The following is a 27,076-nucleotide window of genomic DNA, read 5'->3' as shown; positions in this document are numbered from 1 at the left end:
AAAAAAAAATGAGGGCACCACAGAAGTGAATTAAAAAATCATGCAAACAGTCCCAGCAACAACCAGGGCAGTAGCAGCTTATAAGATCAGCTTCATTTGGCAGGGTGCCCATCACACCATGACCTAATAGGGCCAGGGCAGGAGGATATCTCATGGCTTGCAAAAAGAGGATGGGACAGGCTGCCGGGGGAGGGATGGAAGCAAAAGAAACATCTTTTAAGCCTATGTTGAATTAACTTGTTTTACAGAACAATGACAGCAAACTTTTAGGTCTTTTAAATGTGTTCTGAGAGTCCTTCTGTAATTTCTTTTAGACTGCAGACAAATACTCTCTTTGGATCAGCTGCGCTACAGGGAGAGATTACTATCGCAATGCCCCTCCTCCTGCCTGGGGGAATTGTCCCCTCAAATCTCCCAGAGATGCTCATGGGTTTACTCCAAATGAGACCGTGGTTCCATGACAGTCTAATCCGATCTAAACTGGGGCTGCCGCACTTCCTCCATCCCCAGCTGCTGCCCTTTCCCGTGCCAGCAAGGATGCTTGTCTAGTCCCACATTGAACTGGTTCAGAAAAGACAGAACTAAATTGAAAAACCATAACACTTCCCTGCCAGTTCAGCTCCCTGTGGAGTCAAACAAGCACCAGCGCTGGTGCAAGAGATGGGGTGGGGATATTCATGATGCAAAGCCAGGCTGCAACAGCTCTGGTTTGGATCAGCTTAAACCATCTTGGAACCGCGCTACAGGCTGGGCTAGCCAACGCCTGCTATTTAAACCGCTTGTGCTGATCTAGCTCTTTCTGCCTAGCTCAAGTTTGGGAGTGGTCCTAAAAAGAGCTTCCTCATCAGATAGAAGGGGTGGGCAGCCTCCCCTTGGTATCAGTAGCCCTTTCCTCAGACACACCTGAACACAGGGTTTTGTGGAAATGGCCTCATGTGATTTGTGAAGCCTACAGGGAGTTTCTCCATTCTTGTGGCAGGACAGGCATTGATGAGCAGTCCTCCATGCTGAGCCGGGGGAAGCTCCCTCTCAGGGGCAAAGCCAAGCTGCCAAGCATCCCACAACAGCCAGGGCACTCTGGGAAGCTGTGATGAACTACCAGGATCCAAGCCCAATGTGACAGATTATTTGAACGTAAAGAGATGTCAAGGAAAGATAGTAAAGGAAGGGATACATCTATCTGGACTGGAAATTGAAATAATTTCTCGCCCTTTCTGAAGTTTATCAGGTTTTTCATCAGATCCTGAGTAGGTTTGGTACTTGCTGACTTGTTTGCACACATCATCACATCTGATGTGTGCATGCTGGCACAAAGATGGAGAGGAACACACAATATCAAACAGCAAACATGTAATTAAGAGAGTTTTACTACCTCCAAAGGTCACCTGCTTCTTTCCAGTAGTAGCTGTGGAATAGTTTAGAGCCAAAACTCTTGAGGGCAAAATCAAGGATACGCAAATTAGCCACTAGAGAGGGAGAACATCCCACAAGATATACCTTGTGTCTTTACTTGAAAGGTGGGTTTAATTACCAGGTCTTCCACAGTCTTCCTGTACCACCTTAGTTCCACAAGTATTTAGCTCTGCTGGACCCACATACATCTGTGAAGAGTACATTCTGCAAAGTATTATGATGATAGACACATTAGGAACCTGAGATGCTCAGACAGCAGAGTGATGAGGACTATATAAAGCAATCGAGAGAAAAAACAAAACGTAAGTTCAAGGAATGAGAGAGGAAAGACTGGATTCACTGGAAAAAGCACTTGAACTTCTGAGGAAACAAAGGGAGAAACCAGTTAAGTTAGAAGAAAACCCTGAAGCCACCTTTTAAATGCCAGGCTTAGTACTGGGAAGCATGTCTATACCTAAAAGTTCCCAGCCTGTGACATTTCACTTACAGCAGCACATCTGAATGGTTGAGTGATGTGGCTTGGGAAAGGAGCAGGAGTAACATTGCTCAGATTTGAAATTGTGTGAGGCAGGGAAATATCTTAATAGCTTCAAACTACTGCAACGTTTGCTGGGTGGGGAGGTAAGCAAATTGAAAACATTTATATTGGGAAGAGAAGGAGAAGGAAGAGAGAAAGATGTAGTCAAGGGTAAGTTCAGTAAAGCAAAATGTCTAACCTATATGCTTGCAGAACTGCTTACTGGAGTGAAGACAACACTAGAACTAAAATTACTTTTTTTAAAATAAGTAAAAAACTGTTCAGCTTATTGTCAAACAGCCAGCTGTTTATTGCCAATTGCTTTATTGTCAGGTGCCAATTTATACGCTAAATGTCTTTGGGTTGAGACCACTGCCCTGTTCAGGGGGTAATCCAGTGGCCAGCACAGAACTGCCCCTTAGGTGCACTTACTTCATTTGTAACATAATGGAGATTTGCAGGCTCTGTTATAAGGATAATGCTCCAAACAGTATTAACACTCAAGTCAAGAATGTTATCCGTTTCCACCACCACTCCCCACTCCACCCCACCTCCCCCCAAAAAAGTGGATTGAGTTCTGCTTTTTCACTGATTCTCAGAAGAAATATAAAGATATTCTCTGCCAGTTGCAGATGTGTTCTATTTTTTCCCTACATCAGAGCTTCTGAATCACTCTTAATAATAGGCAAAGGCTATTCATACCAAATGGGGAAGTTCTCACACACTATGATGATAAAGCATTTCATCCATTTGCAAAAAAAAAAAAAAAAAAAAAAAAAAGAAAACACTACCCACAGAACTGCAACATCACATCATCTGCGCTTTGCTGAATGTTCACAGAACAACACTGGAAGTCATTGAAGTGTCAGATAGTGATTTCATCATGTGTCAGGCCTCCCACTAATAAATGATTCATCTTTCTCAGTACTGACACCTCAAAGAATTAAGGAGGAGAAAAAAAAAATTCATAAACTTTAAAGTGAGAAGTACTCTACTGATATTATACTTCCCAAGTAAACAGAAGCTTATGCACACACTAAGAATGTGTTTAGAATTTAACCTTCCATTTATCTGAAGTGTACTTTTAAGTTTTAAAAGTGAATCCATTACAGAAAAAAAGGTATCATGGAATTCCATGTGTGTTATATCACCATAATACACAGAGGTAAATTGCTCAATTTACAAATATGAGATTTCACCCCCCACCCCCCCCAGTTTTGTGAACTGAAACTGGAATTGGGAAGAAATCTTTTCTGGTTTACATAGCAGTGATTAACAGTATGTTAGTGACAATAAGCCTGCCCCAATCTCTGAGGGCTGATTACAGTTGTAAAAGTAAATCTAGCTCCTCTTGAAGGTGATGAGTGACTTACAATTGACTCTAATGGAAATGGGACTGGAGGGAAATTTGTCATTTTAATAGGAATTTACATAATTGTTCTTTGATGCTTCATAAAGCCAGAACATCTTCCATTGATGACAGTAGCTCTACTGGATGAACAGGACTAACTAGTAATCCAAACTTACTTCTCCGAGAAGGTATGAACTTAAATACAGACCCAAACCAGGCAATGTACTTAGCAAATGCTACCATTTTTGCTTGGTTTGCTAGGACACTGAAGTTTGTGTAGTCACAGACTGCGTTTCTAGTTAATTTTTTTTCTATTTCAACAAAATGCAGTAAAGATACAGAGGTCTCAAATTCCCGCATTCTTTGTAAAAAATAAATAGCTAGGAGAAGAAAGAGATTCTAAATGTGTCCTAACTGTAAAAAAAAAAAAAAAAAAGCTGCAACGTGAATTTAAACTTTATGAAACATTAAAGAATCCACATGGGAGAGACCTAACAAATGACCCCACTGTAGGAAAAAAAAGAGACAATTGTAATTCACTATGAAACCATGAGACATCGACCTATGGAAAACCAGGCTCTGCTGGTTCTGCCACTAATGGAGCTCCTTTGGCTGTAGGAGGGTTTTTTTTTCCTCATCAGAACAGCATCTATTATAAACAAAACACTTCAATCAGTAGACTCAAAGCTGGGATACAGAATTTATCACACTTGATTCCTCTCCTGGAGCGGGGAAAAGAATTAGATGAAGATGATAAAGTTTGGACTTGGAGACCCATTCTCAGCAGAAATAATTAGGCTGGTAGGAAAACTGCTGGGGATAGAAAAAAGCCACAAGCCCCTGAGGTCTCATGTCCTAAGCAGGTACTTACTTCTTTGGCTCACTCTGCATATGTATACCAGAGATACCAACATGGAGTACTTAAAAACAGTAATATACAAAAACAAATTATTCTTTGCTGTTCCCCCACCTCTTGTTTTGGTAGAGTTAATTTGGGCATCCTGGGTAAAGATGATGTCCAGTTTCTTCATCAGTTTGATTTAGCATGACCTCTTCACTGTCAGCAGAGGAATGTAAAAGACAGCAATGAACATTTGTATGAAGGAAAATTTACATGGCTGTGGGGCAGGATGCCTGGATGATCAAAAAGAAAAGAAAATATTAAATACTTCACCATGAAATCGCCTTCTCCCCCCCCCCAACTCCCATGTTAAATCAGGTAGAAAAGTGTGATAATATTAAGGCTTAATCCAATTTAAATAAATTATTTTCTTGTAAATGTTAAAACAATCATTACATGCATCATTTACCCCCTCCTCTGCCCATAGTCTTAAATTATGCTCCATTATATCCAGATGGAAAAAATATGCAGAAATGTTTCTTAAACATCAGAAATTTTGTTTTTGATTATATTCAGAGGTAAAAGTCATTAAGGAGTCCTAGCAAAAAAAAAAAAAAATCTTAGAAAGCATTATGGGATTTTGTGTAGCAAACTTAATTAAGAAATTTCTTTGCTAGGTTACCAACAATGTTTTATTACAAGCTTAAGGTATAAGATCGTTATAGTTCTCTGTCGCGCTTGGCAGCAAAGAAAGAACACATGCAAAGAACAATCTTGTTCTTACAATTAATTACAAATGTACGAATGAGTGATATATCAGACCCTGTCTACACTGCATAGTCATGCATTTATAACCATTTCACCATACACAGTTATTAAAAAGCATGCTTTACATCTACAGTAGCTTGATACCACATCACAGCCACGGGTAGTTATGTTTATTCATGCACAACTACCACCAGCCAGAACTACATGTATGTGTCAGTGCATTTTAGCAAAATCTGCATCAAATAACCAGTAGTGCAGGTCTCTTCAGATAGCTTCTTCTTTAAGTGGGCAGACTGGAAGCAAAATAGAAAAGGGCAAGCCAGAAACCCATGGGTGGCAAAGGGCAGGTGGTGACAGACAGCAGTCTTCAGCCACTGGCCATTCTCAGTCAGTTGATGTGGTGACAATCGCCCAACACAGAATTGCTTAGCAACCCATCCTGTTTATCTCGCACATCCTTACTGTCCCAAAACACATCTGCCACAGAAGGGGTGAGGAATTCTCTCTCCACTGGCAACACAAAAGGCTGAGGAGGAAACACCTGAACCCTGGGCACTGTGAAGTCCCTGGCTGATGGTGGACCCTGCAGTCGGCGGAGACTCCCACCTGCGATCTGAGGATTGGCAACGGAAGAGCCCTGCAAGAACATTTCTTCAGCGTAGCAGCCTGCAGCACGCAGGACAATGAGCAACGGGACACTGATGAATTCTCCTAAGTAGAAAAGTCCATCCTAAATCTTCCCCTCAGAAATCTCAGTTCATCCAGCTGGATCACAGCGAGCTGCCAAGTCTGGGTCTCCAGCAAGAGTGGAATACAGAAAGCTACAGAAAAAAAGAACAGTTCAAAGGGTGTCTACTTCAAGACTGAGCCAAGTCACAAACCAACCAGAAATCCCTGCTATGGCTACAAGGACACTGGCACCTACACACACTCGTCCCTGTAGACACAGACCTAACTACACATTGCTCAAGGCTTATAACACTGATCTCACAAGCAAAATTTAAGAATCACCACTCGGCTACCCTCTCTCCAGGCCAGCAAAGGATATTTTGTTTTAACCTCATGCCTTCAGTTTGTGCTTCTCCCTAGGAACATTTGTTTCACTCAGCTGTCCAAAGCCAGTCCTAGCCATGAGACTGAATAACACCAGTCTCACTGAGAAGTGTTTCAACAAACACAAACCACTGCAGCTCTGAGCATGTAACTTGCCAGACAGTTTTCCTGGTTATAGAGGGAATTTCAGTCTTTGACTCACTGGTAAGTAAGTGTGTTCCACGCTGTTTCCTCATCCACACAATTCCCTTATCCTGGACTGTTTGCTAAGAAAGCCTGAGATTATTCGTGTTACACTCCATGCAGGGAAACTACAACATACAAACATATAATTATATAGTGATGACATGCTCCAGTTCCAAAACGCCATAAATTCTAAACAAGATTATCTTGGTTTTAAAATTCATTTTCCCTGGTTCACAAGATAAGCCATCTCTTGGCCTAGATAGGCAAGATGACATATTACGGTTTATGTTACAAATACGTAAATTACCAGGCACGAACTTACTAGAAAGGGCTACTAGGGCTGTTGCCCACACTTTTCATGACAGCTGCAGGCGTCATGTTCTCCTGTCAACTCATAGGAGAATGGTATAGGAACTCAATATGACAAGCATTATTTTTAATTTACAGGCAACACTGGCAGTTTTAAAACTTTTTAATTAATGAACACAACTGACTGGGTACATGTATGCTGCAAAGCTGGCTAAACCGCCCTGGGTACTAGAGCCAGGCTTGGATTTCTGCCCTAATTTAGCAGAGAAGTAATCTAAGGGCAAACAATCATACTTTTCAGTGGGATAAATGAGCACATCCAGACCCCTCTACGTCAGCTAGACTGCCAAAGGTACTCAAATTGGCTTGTTCAAAGCTAGCTTGGGTGCCCCTGCAGCCTGCAATATAGATCTAACATTTGTTTTTTGGAGACACCACAGGCAGAGCGACTCCCACCTCACCATCCTGCCTGTAGAGCCGTGGGGAGCCGTCACTACAGCAGATCTGGCAGAGCTCAGCTGGAAGAGGGAGGAGAGGAGACGCTGGGACACCACCCATGGGGCCTGCAGAGCTGCATGTGTACTTCTGATTCCGGGGAAGCAATAACCTGATCAGTGCTCTACCCTGCTCTCTTGGCAATACACAGGCTTCAAAAAACATGTTTCCATTGTGACCAGCATTTGCTTTAATAAACAAACTTTAATAAAACAAACAATTAAAAAAAAAGCCAGATCCTCTCGCATAGCATTCCCTGCAAACCAATTACAAAGAACCACCCTCATGGGGCAGCAAGCAATCTCTTCCCAGGCCAGGCACCAAGCAGGAATGGAGCCTGCCGTGGCTGCTGGGCAGGAAGGGTTGGGCCCACCGGGCCTTCAAAATAAAACACACAGCTTGTTTGGCAGATAGCTATTTCTTCATGGACTGGTCAGCAGGAGGCATCGCGGAAGCTGGCTGGTGACTTGAGCAAGCCCACTGCCTCCCTGGTGTGTTGTGTCCACGTCAGTGAAAAAGGCAAATCTTAAGCTGTACCCAAATCCCTTAAGAATTATAATGACATGACTGACACTTGGTTGGGCCATCCTTTCTCTGTTGTTGCTGATATTTTAAACCTAATTCAGTTTTTGCCACGACTCACTCATGCACAGTATCCTTAGTCTACAAACACTCAAGGACAATAATTCAGCTTTATTATCCATATTCCCTGGGCTCGCATTTCATAAACTATAAGCACACTCAAGAAAGAACAATTCCTAAAATAGCCAGGCATGTACATTTCCACCTTCTCTTCAGGAAAGCAGTTCAAAAACATAGGTCCTACAGGTCCTTGTAACACTTAAAATTGCTAACCCGAACCTCTTGATAGCAGCAGGCGGTATCTTCAGAAACAGCTGGGGTTTTATCTCAGCCTCTCACTCCAAGCTACTACATACCATCAACCGTGTTTATATAGGCACTGCAGTGACAGAAGACATAGCATGAACCAAGCAGAGCACAAATTCTGGTTCATATCAGCAGAAGACTTTGAAACTGCACATCCAAAGCCAGCACATATTATAAATTCAATAAAGCCAGAGACCACCACTGGAGTTATTATAACTGGATATCACAAATGAGAAATAAACATATCCAAGTTTTTGGGCAACAAAAGCTATTACTAAGAACAAGCAAGTTGTTCTTGTACTTTATTTCCTACACTCTGCTCTTTGCTTAATATTTCAGGGTCTCAACTCTGTGCGGTGCTGGGGTACCTCAAAAACCGGTCAAAAATCAAAAGGAGCTGAGAGCATCCAGCACCCTACAGGATCAGGCCTTATCTATGCTGTTACTAAACACCGAACTGCCTGATGAGCTTCCTTATGACTACAACAATAATTTGCTGTTTCCGTCCTTCCAGTAGGAGCCACCACTATGTGTGTGTTACTTGATTACTTATAAACGTGACCTTTTATTAAAAACACAGCCTCCACTGTGCTCAAAATTAATTCTACTTGGCTGTAATACAAATGATGTTTCAAATGTGTGAAATTTATGGTCAGTTACAAGGCAAAATGATGGCTAAACTTTGGCTAGTAAATTGGACGCCAGCAGCGCTGCCCCTGCCAGCACTGGAGCTGAGCTTGAAGCCTGATTCACCACTTTTCCACACTACTCATCAGCTGGAACCAGCTCTGGGCAACTGAGCTGGGTTTTTTTCCAACAGGAAAACTGAGTGTGTCCTGTGCTTGAGAGGAGCATCGTTACTGCCTATAAAGATGGGCTCCAGCATGCTACATCTCATCTCAGAGCCATATGTACTCTCTTTGCAAATTAAGCTACCGCAAATAAGACAACCTTATTTCTTTCCTAGAAAGGCCTCAATGTCACCTGCTGCTAAGGCAAATGGCCCTGGAAGAGAGGGTCTGCCCAGACTGAGCTGATGTGCAGACAGGAAAGGCAGACATGCAAATGGCAGGTTTGCGGGATGGCACTGGCTGTACTGAGAGTTTCTAGAGCCCTCGGTCCACCCCGACACATAAAAACCTGTGCTACCTCTTCCCTTCCTCCCACTCAAATCACCAGACAACTTACACAGAGAAGCTAGCCCTTGTCCCTTTCTGACTACCTATTTTCTGCACCTTTCCCCAGTCCTTCTCCCTTCTCACAACCTCTTTGGCTCTCTCTACTCACTCCAGTCCCACCCTCCACCTTCCCCTCTCAATTCTCCCCCCCTTTCCCATGCCCACTGCCAAGAACAAAATGCCAGCAAGGCAACTATCTTTTCTTTCCCTGCTCCAGCACTGCCCTATGCCTCTTTTGACCATGCTGGGCTCCCTTGGGTGCCATATCCTGGCCACTTATGCACATGCTGCAGTATATCGCACCAGTTTGGGCAGGCCTACCATCGCATAAAGGGAAGGACAGAGGTGGCCATGAAGAGATCATCTCCTTGCCCATCTAGACAACATTGTCCACTGATCACAACCTAGACTGCGCTGGTCCCACGAGCCTGATTTTCCCCGTGGTTCAAAGTAAGCATTACACTTCGTAAGGCTGGAAGGGGAAGAGAAGAGGGAGGAAGGAACATAGACTTTCAAATGGGTGAAGAGGAGGAAGAAAGGCGGGATGGAGCAATTATCTTGGTCCCCTCTTCCACCCACTAAGACACACTCCTGTTCCCCTTCTTCCACGTAGAGCTCTTATTTAAGTCTAAAAGCATCTTACTTCAATTTAACAAACTGGTTAAAATTACCAACTCAACTAAAATAGTTCACATTTATGCAAAATTTGCACTGAAACAAAAACCAGAAGTTCCTACCAACTTGATCATTCTCATTCAAGCTTGTGTGCTTTCAAGGGTTTCATTCAAGCTTGTGTGCCTCAAGGGTTACTGACCCACAGTCCTGTTTCTCAACAGATGCACGGCAACTAAGCAAACTGCAGTAAATGCTGAACAATGTGGCAAGGACAAGCACCCTTACATTGCCAGCTGTAAAATGAAGTGAAACAAAATGCGAAGAAAAGAAAAGCTGACGTAGTACTGAATTCAGCAGAGAAAAGGCAGACAAAGAGCCAGATGAAGAGATACTGCTTTTTCTGCGGTGCTCGCACCAAGAACGTCATGACTGTCCACAAGCACTGTTTTCATCAGTTCCATAAGCTGAAGGAATATTACCCCCATTTTACAGACTGTAAACTGAGGAGGTCAGAAATTAAGATCTGAAGAGCCTCAAAGTACCTAAACCCCAATTCTTGCTAGTACTAAGCATTGCATACTCTTTGAATATTCAAAGGATACAGCTTCCAGCAGCCTTTGGTGCAGATGCACATGTGTACTCCTAAGAGAACACATAGAATGAGGAACACAATGCAACAGCTACAACAGGAACACTTTAGCAACCACAGACATATTTATTTCCCCATCTCCTCTTCCACATTTTCAAGTGGGGGAACAAAGTATCCTGCACACTAGGAGATTTGGATCAAAGAGCTATGATGGTCACAAGTCACAACTCATCACCCACCTGACAACTGTAGCTATTTACGTACAAATTAGTAGTGCTGACCTGGCCACTATTAAAAGATTGATGTAAATGGCTTATCCAGCATCACACTCCTTGGCAGAGAATCAACTCCAAAGCAACATTCAGCTGCCTTAACAATGAGATTATGTCTTCCCTTCTTGCATTCACAGGAACACAGGAGGGTAAGAGTTCAACAGACAACGGTCTTCTTCAGCATGCACTCTAATTCATCCCCAGAGCAGACTCGTTTAATACACTGAATAAAACCCAATCATCCTGGGGGGGGGGGGGGAAGGCGGGGGGGAGGTATGCAATCTATTTTAAGATTATTACAAAGCAATATAGAGATGTATGGATGGAATTAAGATTGCATAAGCATTTCCCAATTCTGGCATTTTGTAACTTTTGAGTGCTTAACTTAGCCACTTTAATATCCTTTCACTCTGACCATCTGTGCAGTGTCTGTCTGCACGTGTATGTAAGGCTGCCTCAAGGATCCTGGAGATGCTAGGCACCATGTCTCAATTGCCGAGAGGACTTTAAATCACATGCATAAATCTACGTTGCATGAATCCAGCCTTATTGTGCATGTGATACAGAATCTGCTACACATGTAAAGCTTAACTGCATGATGGCAGCTGCTTCTTGGGAAACCCTTAGGCTCAGATGCAGAGACACCACCTGGCATGTACACTAGCCACTATGTTGCATGGTCAGTATGTTTGCATTTTATGTATAAATTTAACAAATGTGTACTTCTATGCATATATTTAACAAGTAAAAAAGGTCGTGGGGAAGTGGCCAAACTGACTGCCAGCAACTGGCTACTCATCTCTCTATTTCCCCAAGGGAACAAATAAAAGGAAGTTCTACTTCCCTGTTCTGCAAGGGATTCATTCACAGCAGTAGCTGTTTTTTTCTCTTAGATGTGTATTGTAATTCTATCTTTAATACTCTACTCCAATATTACAGTAATGTGCTATGGGAGTTTTAGGACCAATGCAAAACAATAAGGCAGAACATGAATACAGGAAGGACAGGGTTTTTAAAGTGCTACAGAAAAGAGGAGGGGAATTCAAATCGGGGGATGTAGAAAGCAGAATGTCAGATCTAGACATCAACTCCAGCCAGTGGCAAGAACTAATCCGGAAAATTCAACACTCTGGGTAGCTATAGGCAGAGGCCCCTCTCTGACAGTCTCCACATTCTTCTTACAAGAAAGAGTTGGCTGCCTGTGTTAAAGTTCCATCTTCTCAAACACAAAACAAAATGTGCTATACACAAATGGTGTCGTCATTTGTGGCACAAAAGGCTGCTCTGTAGGAACGGGTCTGGATTATACAGACCGGGGGATCTACTTTTATAGTTTCTTTACCTACTTTATCAAGCTTCTAGGAAACCATTCAAACCTCAAAAAATGAGAATTCCCATGCATTATGGTATCTCTACAGATTGCCAGCCTGATTCTAGGGCTAGAAGCAAGTTCTGTATCCCACAGCACAAAGCTACCAACCTCTCCCACCCTCATCCTTCCCACTGTACCAAAAATTTTGCCTTTATCCACACAAGAGATAAGATCGCAGAATTCAAAGTTGCATCCCTTTCAGATGCAGGAAACCTGTTCAATACTAGAGAACTTAATCTTGCCTTTTCTTAGGCAGGCATAATTCAGGTAAATATGCCACAGTTGAGGAAAAGGTATCCAGAAGTTATTTTTATGAACTGGTAAGCAGCCATCTGTCCACAAACAATCACAGCCTGCCCCCAAGACAAGGCTCCTTTATGGCTGAACTTGCCTGGCATCATGCCCTTTGTTTGCTGACTGGTGAATTATGGCTCACAAATTCACCCCATGTTCCTTCTGACTTCCCTGTACTGTTTGTGCCTATTGTTTTATCTGTTTGACCAAAAAGAAGAAACAGCAACAAAAAACCTGAAATGGTTATGCTTTGGTTTATAGTAGATCCTGATTTTCCTTATGAACTAAATTTTTTTTTTTTTATTTGTTTTGACCAGCAACCATACCAGGACCTTCCCCATTAGCTTACTGAAAATCTTCCCCCAGAACTCTGAGGACACCACAAACCATTTTGCATACGCATCTGCCTTCCAAGTTTGAAAGTATCAAAAGCAGTAGTCCCTGATTAAAAAAAAAGAAGTGCAGTCATACATAAGTCAACTATGATGAATGTTCTTTTCCTATAACCTCAAAAAGATTTTATCTGCCTCAAGATGTGAAGTAGGCAAGTATTATGAAAGCTTTCGTAGCTGGAGAGGTATCACCAAGGTTCCTTCTTAATGAAGCTTCCTCTCACTTCTCACTGGAATCGTGTACTAGAAGATTATCTTATGTGCTAGAAAGCGATCATATTTCACCTCTTGCTCAGAGATAGCTGCACCTAGGATGTTTAGTATACACAAGTCCAAATGAACAATGCATAAAATGCGTTATTTTCATGCAAAGAAATAGTCCACAGTATCATCACCCCCCAAAAAAACCCCACCAAAGCTTTTTGAACAATAGTATTGTATGTCAGACCACTGACCCTGTTCTGGCCTCTGCAAGCTGTTGGAAAGGTTGACTCCGGACAGTAATTCATCTACTAATTGTAGAACACAAATCCAGTTCAGGGGCTCCTTTATAAATCTGTGTAATTCCTTGTAAAAGGATTACATACAACGAAAAAATGAATGAGATGCAAACAAGGAAACTCTACCAGGCTAATGCTAGTCACTTCTCAAACATTTTCAAGGCACAATATAGTTGGAAGTGGCCAAGATGAAACTCACTATCAAATTAGAAAAAAAACACATGATCAAATGTAATGGCAAACACTGACATCAGTAGCAGTGATACTAACTGCTATTGTATCAGCATTTAATTAATTTTGTAAACTAGTTCAGCTTCAGTACTTAAAAGGTCAGTCTCCAAAATGCACACAAGCTAGAACTGAAAGGCAGGATCCACCGCAGACACATGATACTCAGCACGTACATAACATGATGCTCTGTATAACAGGACACAAATGTAAATAGAGTCATGGATCTATGGAAAAGGCTTCTGCCACCCAGCCTCGAGAAGAAAATTCATTAGTTTGCACTGACAGTAAGCTCTTGTTCAACACATGGCACAAAAGCCAGTAGCAAACATAGCACCACTCAGGAAGTAATCTCAAAAGCGAGGGGGGGGAAATATTTCGCCAGCTTATGTTATTTGAGAAAAGACAGGTAGGTTTCCTACAAGAACCTTTTGCTCAGTTGTTGACTTAGAAATACATGAATGACTTTGTCTCTTCCGCCTTTCCAAAATGTCTCCTGGAGAGAAAGAGTCACAGATTCATCATTATTATTTGAAGAAAACCCGAGACAAAAGTGTTTTCTTCCAAGTATGTCCTAGACCTTCAAGCTACATAAACACCTTAATAAAAATAAGTGAGGGCAGAAAGTTAAACAGTCCTACAAGAAACGTGCATATTTCCAATTTAAAGGAACAAGAAGCTCTCTTCAGCCTTACACTTAGAAATACTGTATATTTTCCTACAAGAGGCCTAAAGAAAAGGCTTCAAAAGATTAACTCGATTACAAATAGTATTACCATAAAAGCTTGATGTTGAATGAAGCCAAGCACAGATAATTTTTTTTCCCCAGTTTTTTTCTTAAACAAGACTAGGAAAAAAAAACCCTAAAATAATTAGTAGTAAGCATGAGGAAGTGAAGGGAGAACTAAGAAATTATGACACAACTTGATTTTTTCCATTTAGTGTCTCAAACATGATTCACATCCTAATTCTCAGGTGAAGGGAGAACACTATGCTCACTTATCTACCTAAGTGAGGAAGGATGGCCTCATGGTTAAGATGGAAGGCTAGGAACCAGCGAGTGAGGTTCTGGGGATTCCTAGGTGTCCTGACTTGGAGCACAGCCACTCCACAGCGTTACGCAAAAGCTTTTGCACCTACAGAGTGGAGGTAATACTCTCCAGAAGGGATGTGAATATATAAACTGCATCTGGAAGACGGCACAAAGTCCCTAAAACGTTACATAAATACAGGCATTAGCATAGAGATATGTCACCTCATAGTCTGTGTCGTACAGAAAAGCACAAACGTCCACCGAGTGCAGTGATACCTCACCAGGGAGGGCATCAATTACTCCCCTTCCTCCCCGTCCCTGAAAGAGAGATGTAATCCACCATTAAAGAACTGCTGTGTTCGCTCTGAAGATGCACCTTCCGCTTCGCACCCAGTTTCCTGCCTTTCTTTAACTGGAAAAAAAAAAAAACCCCAAACAAAACCCCAAGCCCTCCAGTATTTGAACTTCGGGGTTTTGCATTGACAGCAGGTTTCCACGTCCCACCAGCGCCCAGCTGGTTCAACGGGACTAGTCGCCCGCTGGGGATGGGGCAGGACGGCGCTGCCCCAGCCCCGGCTCCCCTCGGCCCTTCTGCCTCTCGGGGAGGACGCCCGCCGCTCCCGGGCAACTAACTGCTGTGCTCTCCGCGGCGTGCCTTAGCTCCGGCAGAGCCGGGGATTTAAAAACCACGCATCCACACAGAAAGGTTATTCTCCGGCGCGCCGGACCACCGGCCCGGCCCCGCCGCCCGGCTCCCGCGGGGGGCAGCCCAGCGCGGCGGCGGCCGCTGAGGCGTTTCGGCGGGAGGAGGCGCGACCTCAGGATACCTTTTGGAGACACACCGAGCGAGCCTCGCACGGCACAGCCCGGCAGCCTGTCCTGAGCTGACACCGCCCGCCCGGCAGGCGGGACAGAGCGGGCGGCCCCGCGGCCCAAGCCCGCCGCCGGCCGCCTCCTCGGCGGCGCAGCCCACAGACACGAAGTTTCGTGCCGCCGTTGCCCGGCCCAACCCAGACGCATTAATCCCCGCGCTCTCCCGGCAGCCTCCCGCGGCGCCGGTCTGCCTCCCCGCTCCCTGCCAGCGATTCCCAATAAACTCCCCCCCCCCCCTTCCTCCTCCTCCTCCACCGCCCCGCCGTGCCATCCCCTCCCCCGGGCGGCGGCGGCGGCGGCAGCCGCCCCGCCGCCACCTCCGCACCGGCACCCCGCAACGCCCAACCGCCCCTCACACAGCCGACGCCCCCCCCGCCGGCCTCTACCACCGACCGCCGCGGGCGGGGGAACCAATGAGGAGGGGGAAACCAACGGAGAGAGGCGGGGGGGGGGGGGAGGAAAAAGACGAGCGTCGCGAAGGGGGTTCCTCGCGCAGCAGCCAATGGGCGGCGGGCACGGGCGGGCGCGCGGGGCACGCCGGGAGGTGTAGTTCCCCGCCGTCGCCATTTTGTGGCGAGGGAACTACAACTTTCCCGCGAGCAAGGACAATTCTCGGCCCCTGCGCGGAGCCCCGCCGGCGAGGCCAGGTGCTGCCAGCGCGGCGGGCCCCGGTGCATGCCCGAGCCGGGGGAGGCGCGGCGGGCGCAGGGACGGAGCGGAAGGAGAGCCCTTGGCAGCCGGGAGGAGAGAGGCTGCTGCGGGGCGGGGAGGGGAGGGGGGGGGCAGGGCAGGGCAGGGCGACTGAGCGTGCTGCGCGGTGAGGGACCGTCGCCAAACTCCCCGCTCGGGTTGTGGCGCAGGGCTAGCGGCGACCTTGGCTGCCGGGTGGCCGCGCTTAAATGCCAAAAAAAAAGAGGTGGGAGGAGGGGTGGTGGGGGGAGAGAAGGGCAGCGTGTGACGCTTGACCCGCATGAAGTGTTTAGCGAGGCCTGTTGCATGCGTTGAACGCAGCGGGGGCCGGGCGTTACGTCTCCCGTCCCGGTTGGGAGTTAAGGCCAGGCCCTTAAGCGGTGTATGTATGTGTGTGTGTGTGTGTGTGCGTGTGCCCGTGTGTATATATATATATACACACACGCGCGCACACACACACGCAGACATATATATTTAAAAAAAAAAAAAAAAAAGAGCCAGGTCCATTTAAAGTTGCTGCCGGAGAGCTGTTCTCATTGGTTAGGGGGGAGCTGGAGGAGCGGAGACACACACGGTGCGTGCAGCCCTCGCTGCCGCCGCCGCCGCCGCTGCTGCCGCCGGAGCCGCCGCCGGAGCCGGAGCCGGAGCCGCCGCTGCTGGAGTTGTCTCTGCCGCTTTCCCTGCTGCAGCGGCACAAACGTGACTTCCAACGTTTTGATTATTTATCTTCTCCTTTCGGCCCCTTTCCTCCTCCAAGATGTAACTACAGCTCTGACACTAAGGACCTGCAGATCGCTTAGGTGGCTTGAGAAAAAGGGGATATCAAGGGCGTCGTTTTTTGTGTTTAGGGGGAAATTTTCCATTATAATGTTTCACTAAAGTGATTTTTTTTGTTTGTTTCCTTCGCATTCGTCTTTTTTTTTTTTTTTTCGTCCCCCATTTCTCTCGGATTTATTGCTAGGAGAATCACATTGTGAGGAAAGAAAGTCGGATTACAAGATACCACTACAAACAACCCCCTCCCCCCAGGATTTTTTCGGTATTTTTTTTTTTTTTTAAATTGTCGCGGCTTTAATTCATGAAGCAATTGTCCCCTTTTGCAATCAGAATTTGGATACCAGAATGAGCAAAGAAAGACCCAAGAGGAATATAATTCAAAAGAAATACGTAAGTGGTCATAACGTCTATCATTTGACTCCCAGTTTTAGGAAATGGCAGTGAATGTCAAGTTTATAGCTAATCCTGCAGCTATAAGGCTTTCGAAACAAACGCGATACCGAATTTTATTTTTCTGTGGCGTGGTGGGGGAGTTTCGGAGGCCCCTTTTGACGGGGAAACCTTCTATCCAGTTTGGTTATAAAACCAGATTCGCGTAGCGATTCCTCCAGCGAATAAATGTATTGACCTCAAATGACACAATCATAATCTAGTTTTAGATGAAAGGCGGGGAGCTCGGGGGGCTGCCGCGATAATGTCACGAAACTGCATTTTCAGGCGGTCGTGTTAATATTGCGCTTTTGCATGCGAAAGGAGGTGATTTTTTTTTTTTTTTTTTTCGTGCTCTGCCTGTGTGTGTGTGTATCCCCGTCTGGTGAAGCGGCGGCGGTGGCTGTTGGAAGCCCTTTAAGTTGAAACCGAGTGTGTCTGGTTATGGCGAGCTCGTTTCTCGCCCCACCACATCCCACCTCCCCCGGCTGAGGTCGGCTGCCGCTCTGCCGGGCGGTGGGAACCCAGAGGCAGCCGGGGATCGCGTTCCTCGGGATCGACTTCAGTCATGGGCAAAATGGCTCGGTGCAGTTTTGAAAGAATTCGTTACGATGGCTCGAAAATTTGGGCTAATCCAGCGCAGCCCGGGCTGTATTTCTGCCTCTCTTTATTCAACCGCTTAACCAATCCCTTGTAATTGTCTAATCCTTTAAACATATAAATGTGGACGGATAGTTGGATTTTTGTTCGTGCTCCAGTTACGTTTTGATTGGCATAGGGGAGTTTTTCTTTACGTTTGGAAAAACTGAGGGGATTAGCCAAATATGCAGTAGAGCGAATAATGATTTTTATCTGCACGTTTAAAAAAAAAAAAAAATTCTTCATTTTGGTAGGGGGTGGGGGGGGATCTATATAAATCCTCGCTTTCGGGTGTGTTTGATGCGAGGCTTTAAAAGTTGTAGTTTATATCGCGCCTGTCGTTCGTGCCGATTTTTTTTTTCAGCGAGGGGTGTTTCTTGGCAGGGAGGGTGACCTTCGGGACACTTTCCCTCGCTATTATATAGATTTGGTAAAAAACTGCAGTTGACTCCAGCTGACTGCCGCTATCGATTGCCCGCCCCGCTGAAACGCAGCCCGGGGGGGGGGGGGGGGGGCTGCGCGCTATTTTGGAGCTGGGTTCACCCCCCCCCTCCCCGAAATTTCCGAATTAAAATACATCCGCATTGCAGAGGAGCGGGGAGCCCGGGGCCGGCGAGTTTAAAGTATTGCATCGAAACGGGAACGGCGGGTGGAAAGTCTGGCGAAACACGCGAGGCGTCCACGTTTCCCAGGCAGGCAGACAAAAGCGGGGCGGGGGGGGGGGCGGGGGGAAGAGGAAACGGCGGTGTTAATAATTAAGAAAGGGGGAAAAGGGGGGGGCGGGGGTCGCCCCAAACCGCTGCTCCCGCGGTCGCCCCGGGCCCGCGGGGGCGAACAATGCGGCGCCGCTCCCGCACCGCCGGGCAGGGGGTGAGCGCGGCTCCCGCCGGCCCCGGGGGGGGGGAAGGTAGGAGGGACGGCGGCGGGGGGGGGGGCGGACAACGTGCCCCGTGCTCCCCGGTTGCAACTTCGCGGCGGCGCCTTTTTTTTTTTTTTTTTTTAATCATCTCCCCCTCCTATCCCCCCCCCCCCTTTTTTTTTTTTTTAAATTTTCGGCAGGGGGCGCGGGCGGCGGTGCCGGCGGGGCGCTCTGCGCTGGCGGCGGCGGCAGCAACAGGTTGCCGGGGCTGTGACGGGAGCCCGCGGGCCGCCGGCCACGCCGCCGCCCGGCCAGGTTCGCCCTGCTCCCGTGACGTCACAAAGGGAAGGGCCTGCGCGCCGTGGAATCTTCGTCGCTTCGCCTCTTCCCCCCCCTCCCCTCCGCCCCTGGCGTGACGTCAGAGCCGAGGCGGGCCGGCGGGGACGGGGGTGGGGGGAGGCCCCGGGGCAGCGTTCGGCGGCGCTGCGGGGGAGGGGAGGGAGGGGGCGGCCCGGCCCGGCCCCGGGCCCAGGTGAGCAGGTGCGGGGCCGCCCAGGCCTGGCCCTGCCGGTTTATGAGGTGGGGAGGTCGGTTCTAACCGCCGCCCCGCGCGGAGGGGAGGGCCGGTCACGTCGCCCCGCGGTGGGCGGGAGGCGTGGGGACGCGGCGTGGCGACACGCGTGGCACGTTTCCTCCTGCCCGTGACCTTCGGGCGCTGCGGCAGCCCGGCGGAGCACGCCGGGTCGCGGCCGCCGCCTCCTCCTCCTCCTCCTCCTCCTCCTCCCCGCCGGTGCCAGCCGGGCCTTTTGTTGTCCGCCTGCGAGGCTGCAGGTGCGATCGCCCGCCCCCCGGGTCGGGGCCGGAACCGCCTGCCGGCCTCCGCGGGGGCCGCCCGTCCCGGCTCGGGGGCCGTTAACCCCCCCCACCTCCCCGCGCCCCGTCCTGTCAGGCTCGGCCCCACCGGTGACACCCCGCGCCCCTGGAGCAGGCCTCCGGCCCGGGCACCGCCGCAGGTGACCCGGGAGAGGCGGCGCGGAGAGCTGGCAGAGGCCGACTCAGGCCTCGCCTCACCGGGAGCCCGCGGAGCGACGGAGCCGGGCCGCAGCGGAACAATGGTCCGCCGAGCGTCGGGCCCCGCTTGCCCGACCGCGGGGCCCTCGGTGCTCCTCAGCCCTGAGGTGAAGGGGCTGCGCCGGGGGTGACGGCCTGCCGTGAGGAGCGAGGGTCCAGCCGAGTCCCCCCACCCCAGCTGCGTGGGTACCGAGGTGCCGCTTCGGTGGCCCCCCGCTCCTCGTACGGCCGCGGGTTGTCGTATTGGGGGCGAAAGCTTGTTTAGGTTGCTGCTTTTCGGCGTTTGCGGAATGAATTCTGGAAACAAAAAGGTGGTGAGAACAATGGAGTAAAAGCCTACGCGTTGCGGGCTGCCGTCACGGGTCTTGGCTCCCCGCTCCGTAAGTGGTTGCAATTAAAAGTTCTCTTAAACTTTGAGAGCGTTATCTTTTGTGACCGATAAGCCAGGAATGAGCAAATCTGTGTATGCGTCTTTTTTTCTGCACTTTAAAAAAGCTATCACTTAATTTTTAAAAGAACTATGGCTGACTCATACAAATCTTTCTTCTCACTTTACCCTCCTCCTTCTCAAACATCTTTACATATCAAATATTGCCTTTTGGCTCAGGCCTCAGAAAACTGACAGCTTTGTAGAGCATCAGCCGAGAAGCCAGACTGCGTTCAGTATGCGCTCGGAATTAATAGTTCTTAAATGAAGAGCTTTGAAGTCTTAAGCATAATTTCACAGGTGCATTTTTCTGCCCGTTTTTGTGATGCCAAGTAGCGAATCTTCTGTTCTTGCTGGCTTAGGTCTCGGAGTATCAGACCTGGATTACTGTCTTAAAATACCTGCACAGTTCTGCTACGGTAGCAGATGGCAAAATATAATTAAGGAGTAATGTCACTACTGTCTCCTCGTGTGATTTGTTTCCTTGTCCTTGCAGAAGGAAAAGTGCTGTAGTCTGCCATGAGGTGACACGCTTCACCTATGGACGGCCTGGTAAGCCCCTCAGACAGAGGGCCGGCAAGGCCTGTCCAGGATTAACGTGCTGCAGACATCCGAGGAGAGCTCCTGCGAGTGCTGCAGCCTTTGAAACAATACTCTCCGCTTGGGCATGCTTGAAGCCAGCTCAGGGAGTTTTGGGGGTGAAGATGACCGTGCAGCAGCACCACCTCTTGCGAGTAAGGGACGTTGGGGTGCAGGGGCCGGGCCCTGGGCACCCCAAGGCTTCAGCCCGGCCCTCCTGCCCTGCTTTTTTTTTTCAGCAGGAGTTTCCTCGTTTCCCTCCCCCAGGCCCACAACTGACAGTGTGCTTTAAGTTTGACCACTTCCTACAAGAAATAATGTAGATACACCGGTGGCAGCAGAGGTAGTATTCAGTGTACATTGCATCTTATTTCAGCTAACCTTCTGGAGTTTTCTTGTGCTGCGTCTTTTTCAGGCTTGCAGTAACAATTCCAGCAGCATAACATGCTCAACTCTTTTTTTTCCCCATACATATAACTTCAGCTAATGTTGTAAGGATGCTAGCTGCACTTGAGATCTGAGTTTGGGTTCTTCTTAACCTCCTCCTGGTCTCTTGAGATTACAACATTATGTTGTAAGTGGCTATAGGATAGCGTGTAAGTAGAAACTAGTAATTGAAATACTTTTTTTTTTTTTTTAAAAGGAATATTTACTTTTTGCTATCAGCAAATGCTTTGCCGTGAGATACTAATGGACTCCTGCTTGCTCTGATGGACTGTGAGCCAGCAGTCAGTGTAAGATGCTGTCCAGAGTGAATTATAATGAATCAAGGCCCTGTGAAGGGTTTCTAATGTTCATTAAGCACTTTCACCGTCTCTTATGAGGTCTGCTAAGCCAGTATTAAAAATATATTACCCCTTCCTTTTCTGTAGATGTAAAATAACAGCTAATGTTATGCATATGCTAAAGTGTGGTATAAACGTCAGCTGATGCTGTAAAGCAGTAGCATTCCCTCCATTTTATTGTTAGATGAAACAGAAAGAAGTCTAAATTACTTGCCTGAAGCTACATACTGTAACGGTGGCAGAGACGGAACTAATCTGTATTTCTGCAGCCTTGTCCAATATTCTATCCTGTAGCTTACAGGCTCTCACTACGAGGCACGGCATCTGCTGTACAGGGACTACTTTACGCAGTTCAAACTTTCTTAAAGATTTCCTCCCTCCCCAGTTATAGTCTGGACTGTTAGATTAACGCTATATTTTTAACATCATAATAATATTTTAAGAGGCATTTTGGTATGGATACTTGATTTGTTTTGAGTGATGATCATACCCTGCAGCTGATAAGAGACCAGTTGATACTGTGATGACTCAGCTGTGGGAGTATTACATAAAGTAGGTCAATTTTTAAATCTCATGGTTTGAAGCTAAAGAGACTGTTCGTACACATTACTGATATTTCCTGGTTTGAACATAACTGAAAGTTCTTGAGGAGGGAAATGTTTTTTGGGGTTGATTTTTTTTTTTTTTTTTTTTGCCATTTATATTGTATTGTGGCTGAATTCAATCAACTTGAACTTGGGGAGGGAGCTGCTTTCATTTCTAAAGTTTCCAGTTTGCAGCACTCAAGTGAAAGGGAGGCTTAAAGGTAATTTTAAAGTAGGGAAAGGAAAAGCAGAGGCACGTTTATTATTTTTTATTACAAGCACCCAGCCTTTGTGTGATTTAGCAGGTGCAGGATTTGCAGAGGAATACGTGCATTGCTGCGAAATCCGTATTTGCATTTAAAACATTGTTTTTTCCCCCTAGTCCTTTGCATGGCGTTCTTCCCAACTACAAATGTAAACCAAGTGTAAATGATGCATTGTTTGCCTTAGTGGGCAGACAGTCTGAAAACAATAGTGCTGATGGATTTGATTGCCTCTGTGTAAGATTAACGGGACATTAACTTTCAAGTCTAATAATGCAAATTTCAGTGTTGCCAAACCTGAACTTCCCTTAAATGTTTCCTGATGCTGATGGCCCTACATGTCCCTATGCTATGGGCCAAAACTTCAGTTGATGGTTTTTATGATCTAGCTCTTACCTTCGATACAAGGCCCCTTAACCTGTTGTTGCGACTTAGAGAAAAGGGTAAAACATACCTGGAGTTTAATGTCCAAGTGAGTGATGGGGTGTATACTTTTTATACTTACTACCATTTTTTATTTAAAGGATTTTTAAGTGGTAGGAAGCCACCAGGAAACTTAAAAGCTGCAAATCGCTTGTAAAATTCAGGTCTAGTAAGTGAGGAGTACTTGGCGCTGAAATTCAGATACAGGAAATAATATGATGCTTGCCAAACTGTATTTGGTGTTCTCTTAGATCTTTGATGGGTTGGTTGTTTTGCTGGCTCATTACTACTGGGAATATTGGATGTGATCCTTTTTGGTTTTTAACGGGCAGGTTTTATTTGGGAACTCTTGGTTTTCATTTGTAGGGGTGGGTTTACTTCAGTCAGTCACGAAAACGTTTTCTCAATGAATCAGTAGGTAGAGGGTTTAAAACCATTTGCCGTTTCACTTACTCAGGTTTCACACTTTCCCTTGTGTAATGACATCCTGTTCTGATGTTGTTCCTTCAGTAATCTGGCAAAGGCCTGGTATTTCCAGTGGTGGGCTGTGGGAAAGGAATAAACCCTTTAATTATAGCAGTGAGGGCTTGTTTGAAAATATGCTAGCTCTCTTCCCCTCCACGTGTGCTTTCTTTCTGTCCGTCGCTTCCTTAAGCAGATGACAGGTCTGAAGCTGTAAAATGCTGCTGTTCAACTTGCCCTGCAAGCGTGGCCACGATCGGTGGCAAAGCGGAGCGGTGGCTGAGAGCATTGCCGTGCTGAACGCCACGTCTCGAGGATCACGGCTCCCTGGTCTGCGAGCAGACGGACGGTGTGAGTGTACCCCATCTGCTCCCACGCAAAGTTTATCGGCTCCCTTTATGCTGCTGCAGAAAGCTGTTCGGAGTGACCAGCTTGGCTGAGCATGGAAGGAAGGAAAAAACACTCAGGTGGAAGTCGTTCCACCGGTTCACGTAGGGAAGAGTGGAATCTGAAACTGCTTCAGCGTTTCTGCAGCAAATGTCTCATCCCGGACTGATGCGTCATAAACCATATCCAGTATTTTTACCTGGGGGAACAAAACCTCCTGTAATCAGTCATAAAAATGGGATTGTGTGGTTAAAAAAAAAAAAAGCATGGAAAACAAAATGAGAAACCTGTACTAAGGTCTCCGTACTCTTTCTGCATCTAGGTCAGACCTGTGGAGCAAGAGTAGTTTCTGGTCAAGTTTGGTTTAGTGCCTGTAGGATTGCTACAGTTGCAGTCAGACATTTTGACACTGCTAAAATTGGTTTAGCGAAAATGTGATGATGCCCCCAGAGAGTTTGTAATTGCATCACTTGAGGGGCATGACTTAATCCTTTCTAAATGTCTCTCTTCTGTAATGTGTAATCTGCTCGGTCTATCCTGCTTGGGTTCTTGCGATCTTTTCTGCCAGGTCCTTCCCTTGATTTGCTCTGCAAAAAGGCAGCTTTGGATCTGTGGCTGTTACTACATTGCTTTTATTTCCTAAAGGCTAGAAGAAATGCAAATAATAAGAATCAAGTCGAGAAACTGTGGCCTGCTGCCGTGCTCCAGGAGGGCTTGTGGTATTTGCGTCCCTGCGCTCTGCTTTCAGTTCTTTGAGCTTGCCTTGCTGGTCTGACATCTTTTGGATGACGTGATGGTTGCAGGAGATTAGCATGTTTTGGCACATGAATACTATGATGACTGGCTAACGATATTTATAAAGTTCAAAAATAAACCATGGGAGCTCATTCTGACATAATCTACTAATCTTAGTTTTGCACTTTGATACTGTGTTGTCTGAGCCAAGTTAGGATAACTATATATTACGAGCAATTCATTTTTAGCTTTGCTTGCAGATTAGTTTTGAAGCAATGCATGCTTTTAAATTAAGAACGATGGGAGTGAATTTGGAAAAATTATTGGCCCTTTCAACTGTATGCATATGGAAATCAGCTCTGTGCCTATTTTTAAAACAGATTTATGTGAGTGGGAGTAGAGATATGTGCTCCCCAATGTTTCTGGACAATGTTGTGTACTGGCATTTTGACTTGATGGTTTTTGTCCACTGCCCACAAGAACAGGACTGTCTTCTCTGCTCTTTCCCACATTTGTATGTTAGGGGAAGGACTTTCTTTTCTCTTTGAGGATTGTGCTTTATTTTCTCCTGTGTGAAAAATCTGCTACTGCTTTGGGTAAACTTTAGCCTCGTGCTAGGCATCCTGCTAGTCATGCTGCGTTTTAGGGAGTCCAGCCAAGAGAGTAAACTTTGAGGCTCCTCAGTCACAGGAATTCAGTTTCCCCCAGGCCCTGACAACTCCATTTAAACAGCTAATAACCATTTTCTAGCTATGTTTGGGAATGGCCTGCGTTTTTAAGAAATACAAAGAGGCACTTGAAGATGTAAAGCATGTGAGTCAAGTGAATTGCAATGTACAAATATTTTTTGAGGTTGCTGCCAATAAAGTGGACAGAAACCATGAGTCTTGGACAAGAGTTTGTCCAGTGTCTCACTCTGAGATGCTTATCGTTATTTTTTGTAGCTGTTATATTTAGCATATCATTTTCTATGCTGTTCTAAAACTGGGAATCTTTATGCCCCAAAAGTACATAGGCTAGAAATTGCACTTAGAGTTTTAAGTTGCTGCAGGCTACCACCATATGTTTATAGTTTTTTTCTTTTTATAAGGTACCTGTTAGGCAGACTAAGGATGATTTAGGGAAGGGATATGTTTCCTTCTTTCTCGCCTTTTTTATTTCATGGATATCACTTTCAGCCAGTTTGTCCCGCAGAGTTCTTTTTGGTACATCAAAGTTGTAAGCCAAATCTCTCAGCTGCAGTGTGCATGCTAAAAACCCTGTAATACAAATTTCCAACCCTGCATGTATGCCAGATCAATTAACTTCTTAACTCGCACTGAAAAAAAAATAGAACGGCTTCTGTTTTGGTTTCAGTCCTGCAAAACTTGGTCCAGTCTTTTGAGTTTACCAAACTCAAAACCAAGCGAAAACGTTTTCTGTTATTGTTTGTAACGTTGACTGATAACTAAGCTGGTGTTGTACGCAGTTCCTTTTTGGGTGATGTTCCAAATGACCGGCCGTAATGTGAGTGTTTTTCACAGGATGACATAGATGGACGCCTGAGATGTGGTTTTCTGATTGATAGTCACTTTCTTCTACCCTCTCAAAGCGTAGTGATAACGATGAAAATTCTCATGGCCTCTTGCCATCGTGCAGACTGGCTTTCTGAGACCAGGGAATGTCCCTTTCAGTTTTGGATATAAAGCCAGAAATTAATGTCTTGGAATAGTATTTCCTCTAATAATTTATTAAAAGCTGTACTACACCTGAGTAAGATTGTAAGAAAAAGGTAGTCTTTCTGCTACTGAGGCCTTTATCTTAAGTTTGAAAAGCTTTTACCAGTGTTAATTTTTTTTGTTCTAGTTATTCAACATATAATGGGGACACAGTAATATCACTTTGTAAGACAAGAGGCTTTGTGTTACTTAAAAGCTGGAGTTACAGCATGTTACAGTAACTGTAACTTGTGAATTATTTATAACTTGGAAGAAATAATGGTTGTCCTAATGGCAAATAATTCTGAAGTTGGCTTTGTCTTTTTTTTAAGTCTGTCTGTGATGCCTTGAACCAATAAAAACTACAAAATAAGAAGTAGTGATTGAGAGAAGCTGTCCTGTCCTGTTCTACTGTCCCCTTCTTCCTATTTGTGGTGGAAATGTCCTGTGTGTAGCTTTTGTGTTTTGCCTTCGGTGACAGCTTTGTGAATGTGGAGACCAGTAAGCTGCCTAATGCCATGTTTTTATCATCACTTTAAGCCTGCACTGCACTGAAAGAAGTGTTAGCCTTCTTCTGGCTGCCTGTTCCCCATCTCTTCTGCAGTCCAACATGTATATCAGGTGATAACTCCCACCACAGATTGGGGACTTTCCAGGTTAAAACTGAACTGACAAAATACAGTTGATTTTTAATGTGGATTCATTTAGTATTGCAGTTTGTGATGTAGCTGTAAAAATATTTGGTCTGGGGAAAGTGTTGCAGGGACACAAAATGAAGTGGAAAGGGAGGGGTAGGATTGCTTCTGTTAGCAATAGTGTGAGCTTAAATGGGCTGTGAAATTATGACTAAATAGGAGTCAAGATATATGTTTTACTTCCTAGCAAATAAAATTAGCTGTCCTTGTCTGTTCTAAGGATTGTTCGGGCATGGATTTTGCTATACTGTCCTACTGCTGGAAGCGTGGTGAATATTAAATAAGGTTGAAACGAAGTTAGGCCGCGCAGGTGAAAATGAAGCTGAAGGTGTTGGTGCCTGTGGTCATGGTAGTGCCATAATCATTTCCAAAGTGCTAAAATATGTTAGAAGAGGATTTAAAATGTA

General features: G+C 45.9%; 1 protein-coding gene and 1 long non-coding RNA gene across 6 annotated transcripts in view; one reads left to right on the top strand and one right to left on the bottom strand.

The window, feature by feature from the left end:
- Positions 1-15,517, bottom strand: part of LOC104323998 (uncharacterized) — a 34,820-nt gene extending 19,303 nt beyond the window's left edge. The window contains exons 1-4 of one of the 2 annotated variants that reach the window (XR_011329171.1): positions 12,989-15,517; positions 6,146-12,582; positions 4,592-5,711; positions 4,252-4,415 (exon numbers count right to left, since the gene is read on the bottom strand). This is a non-coding gene — a long non-coding RNA (uncharacterized lncRNA). The remainder of the gene's footprint in view (positions 1-4,251; positions 4,416-4,591; positions 5,712-6,145; positions 12,583-12,988) is intronic. The other variant, XR_011329172.1, reaches the window with a different exon arrangement.
- Positions 15,518-15,795: 278 nt separating this feature from the next.
- Positions 15,796-27,076, top strand: part of JARID2 (jumonji and AT-rich interaction domain containing 2) — a 225,216-nt gene continuing 213,935 nt past the window's right edge. Inside the window, exons 1-2 of one of the 4 annotated variants that reach the window (XM_069809163.1) lie at positions 15,796-15,814; positions 16,819-17,024. In XM_069809163.1, coding sequence (XP_069665264.1) covers positions 16,980-17,024 — 45 coding nt within the window. In that variant the 5' untranslated portion in view covers positions 15,796-15,814; positions 16,819-16,979. Of the gene's footprint in view, positions 15,815-16,112; positions 17,025-18,296; positions 18,395-27,076 lie in introns of those variants that run through there. The other 3 variants (XR_011329170.1, XM_069809165.1, XM_069809167.1) reach the window with 3 other exon arrangements.

Source organism: Haliaeetus albicilla, chromosome 21 (assembly GCF_947461875.1).
Source record: "Haliaeetus albicilla chromosome 21, bHalAlb1.1, whole genome shotgun sequence".
Classification (NCBI taxonomy): Eukaryota; Metazoa; Chordata; class Aves; order Accipitriformes; family Accipitridae; genus Haliaeetus; species Haliaeetus albicilla.
The sequence above is the reverse complement of the archived record's forward strand: the minus strand, read 5'-3'. Positions and strand labels throughout refer to the sequence as shown.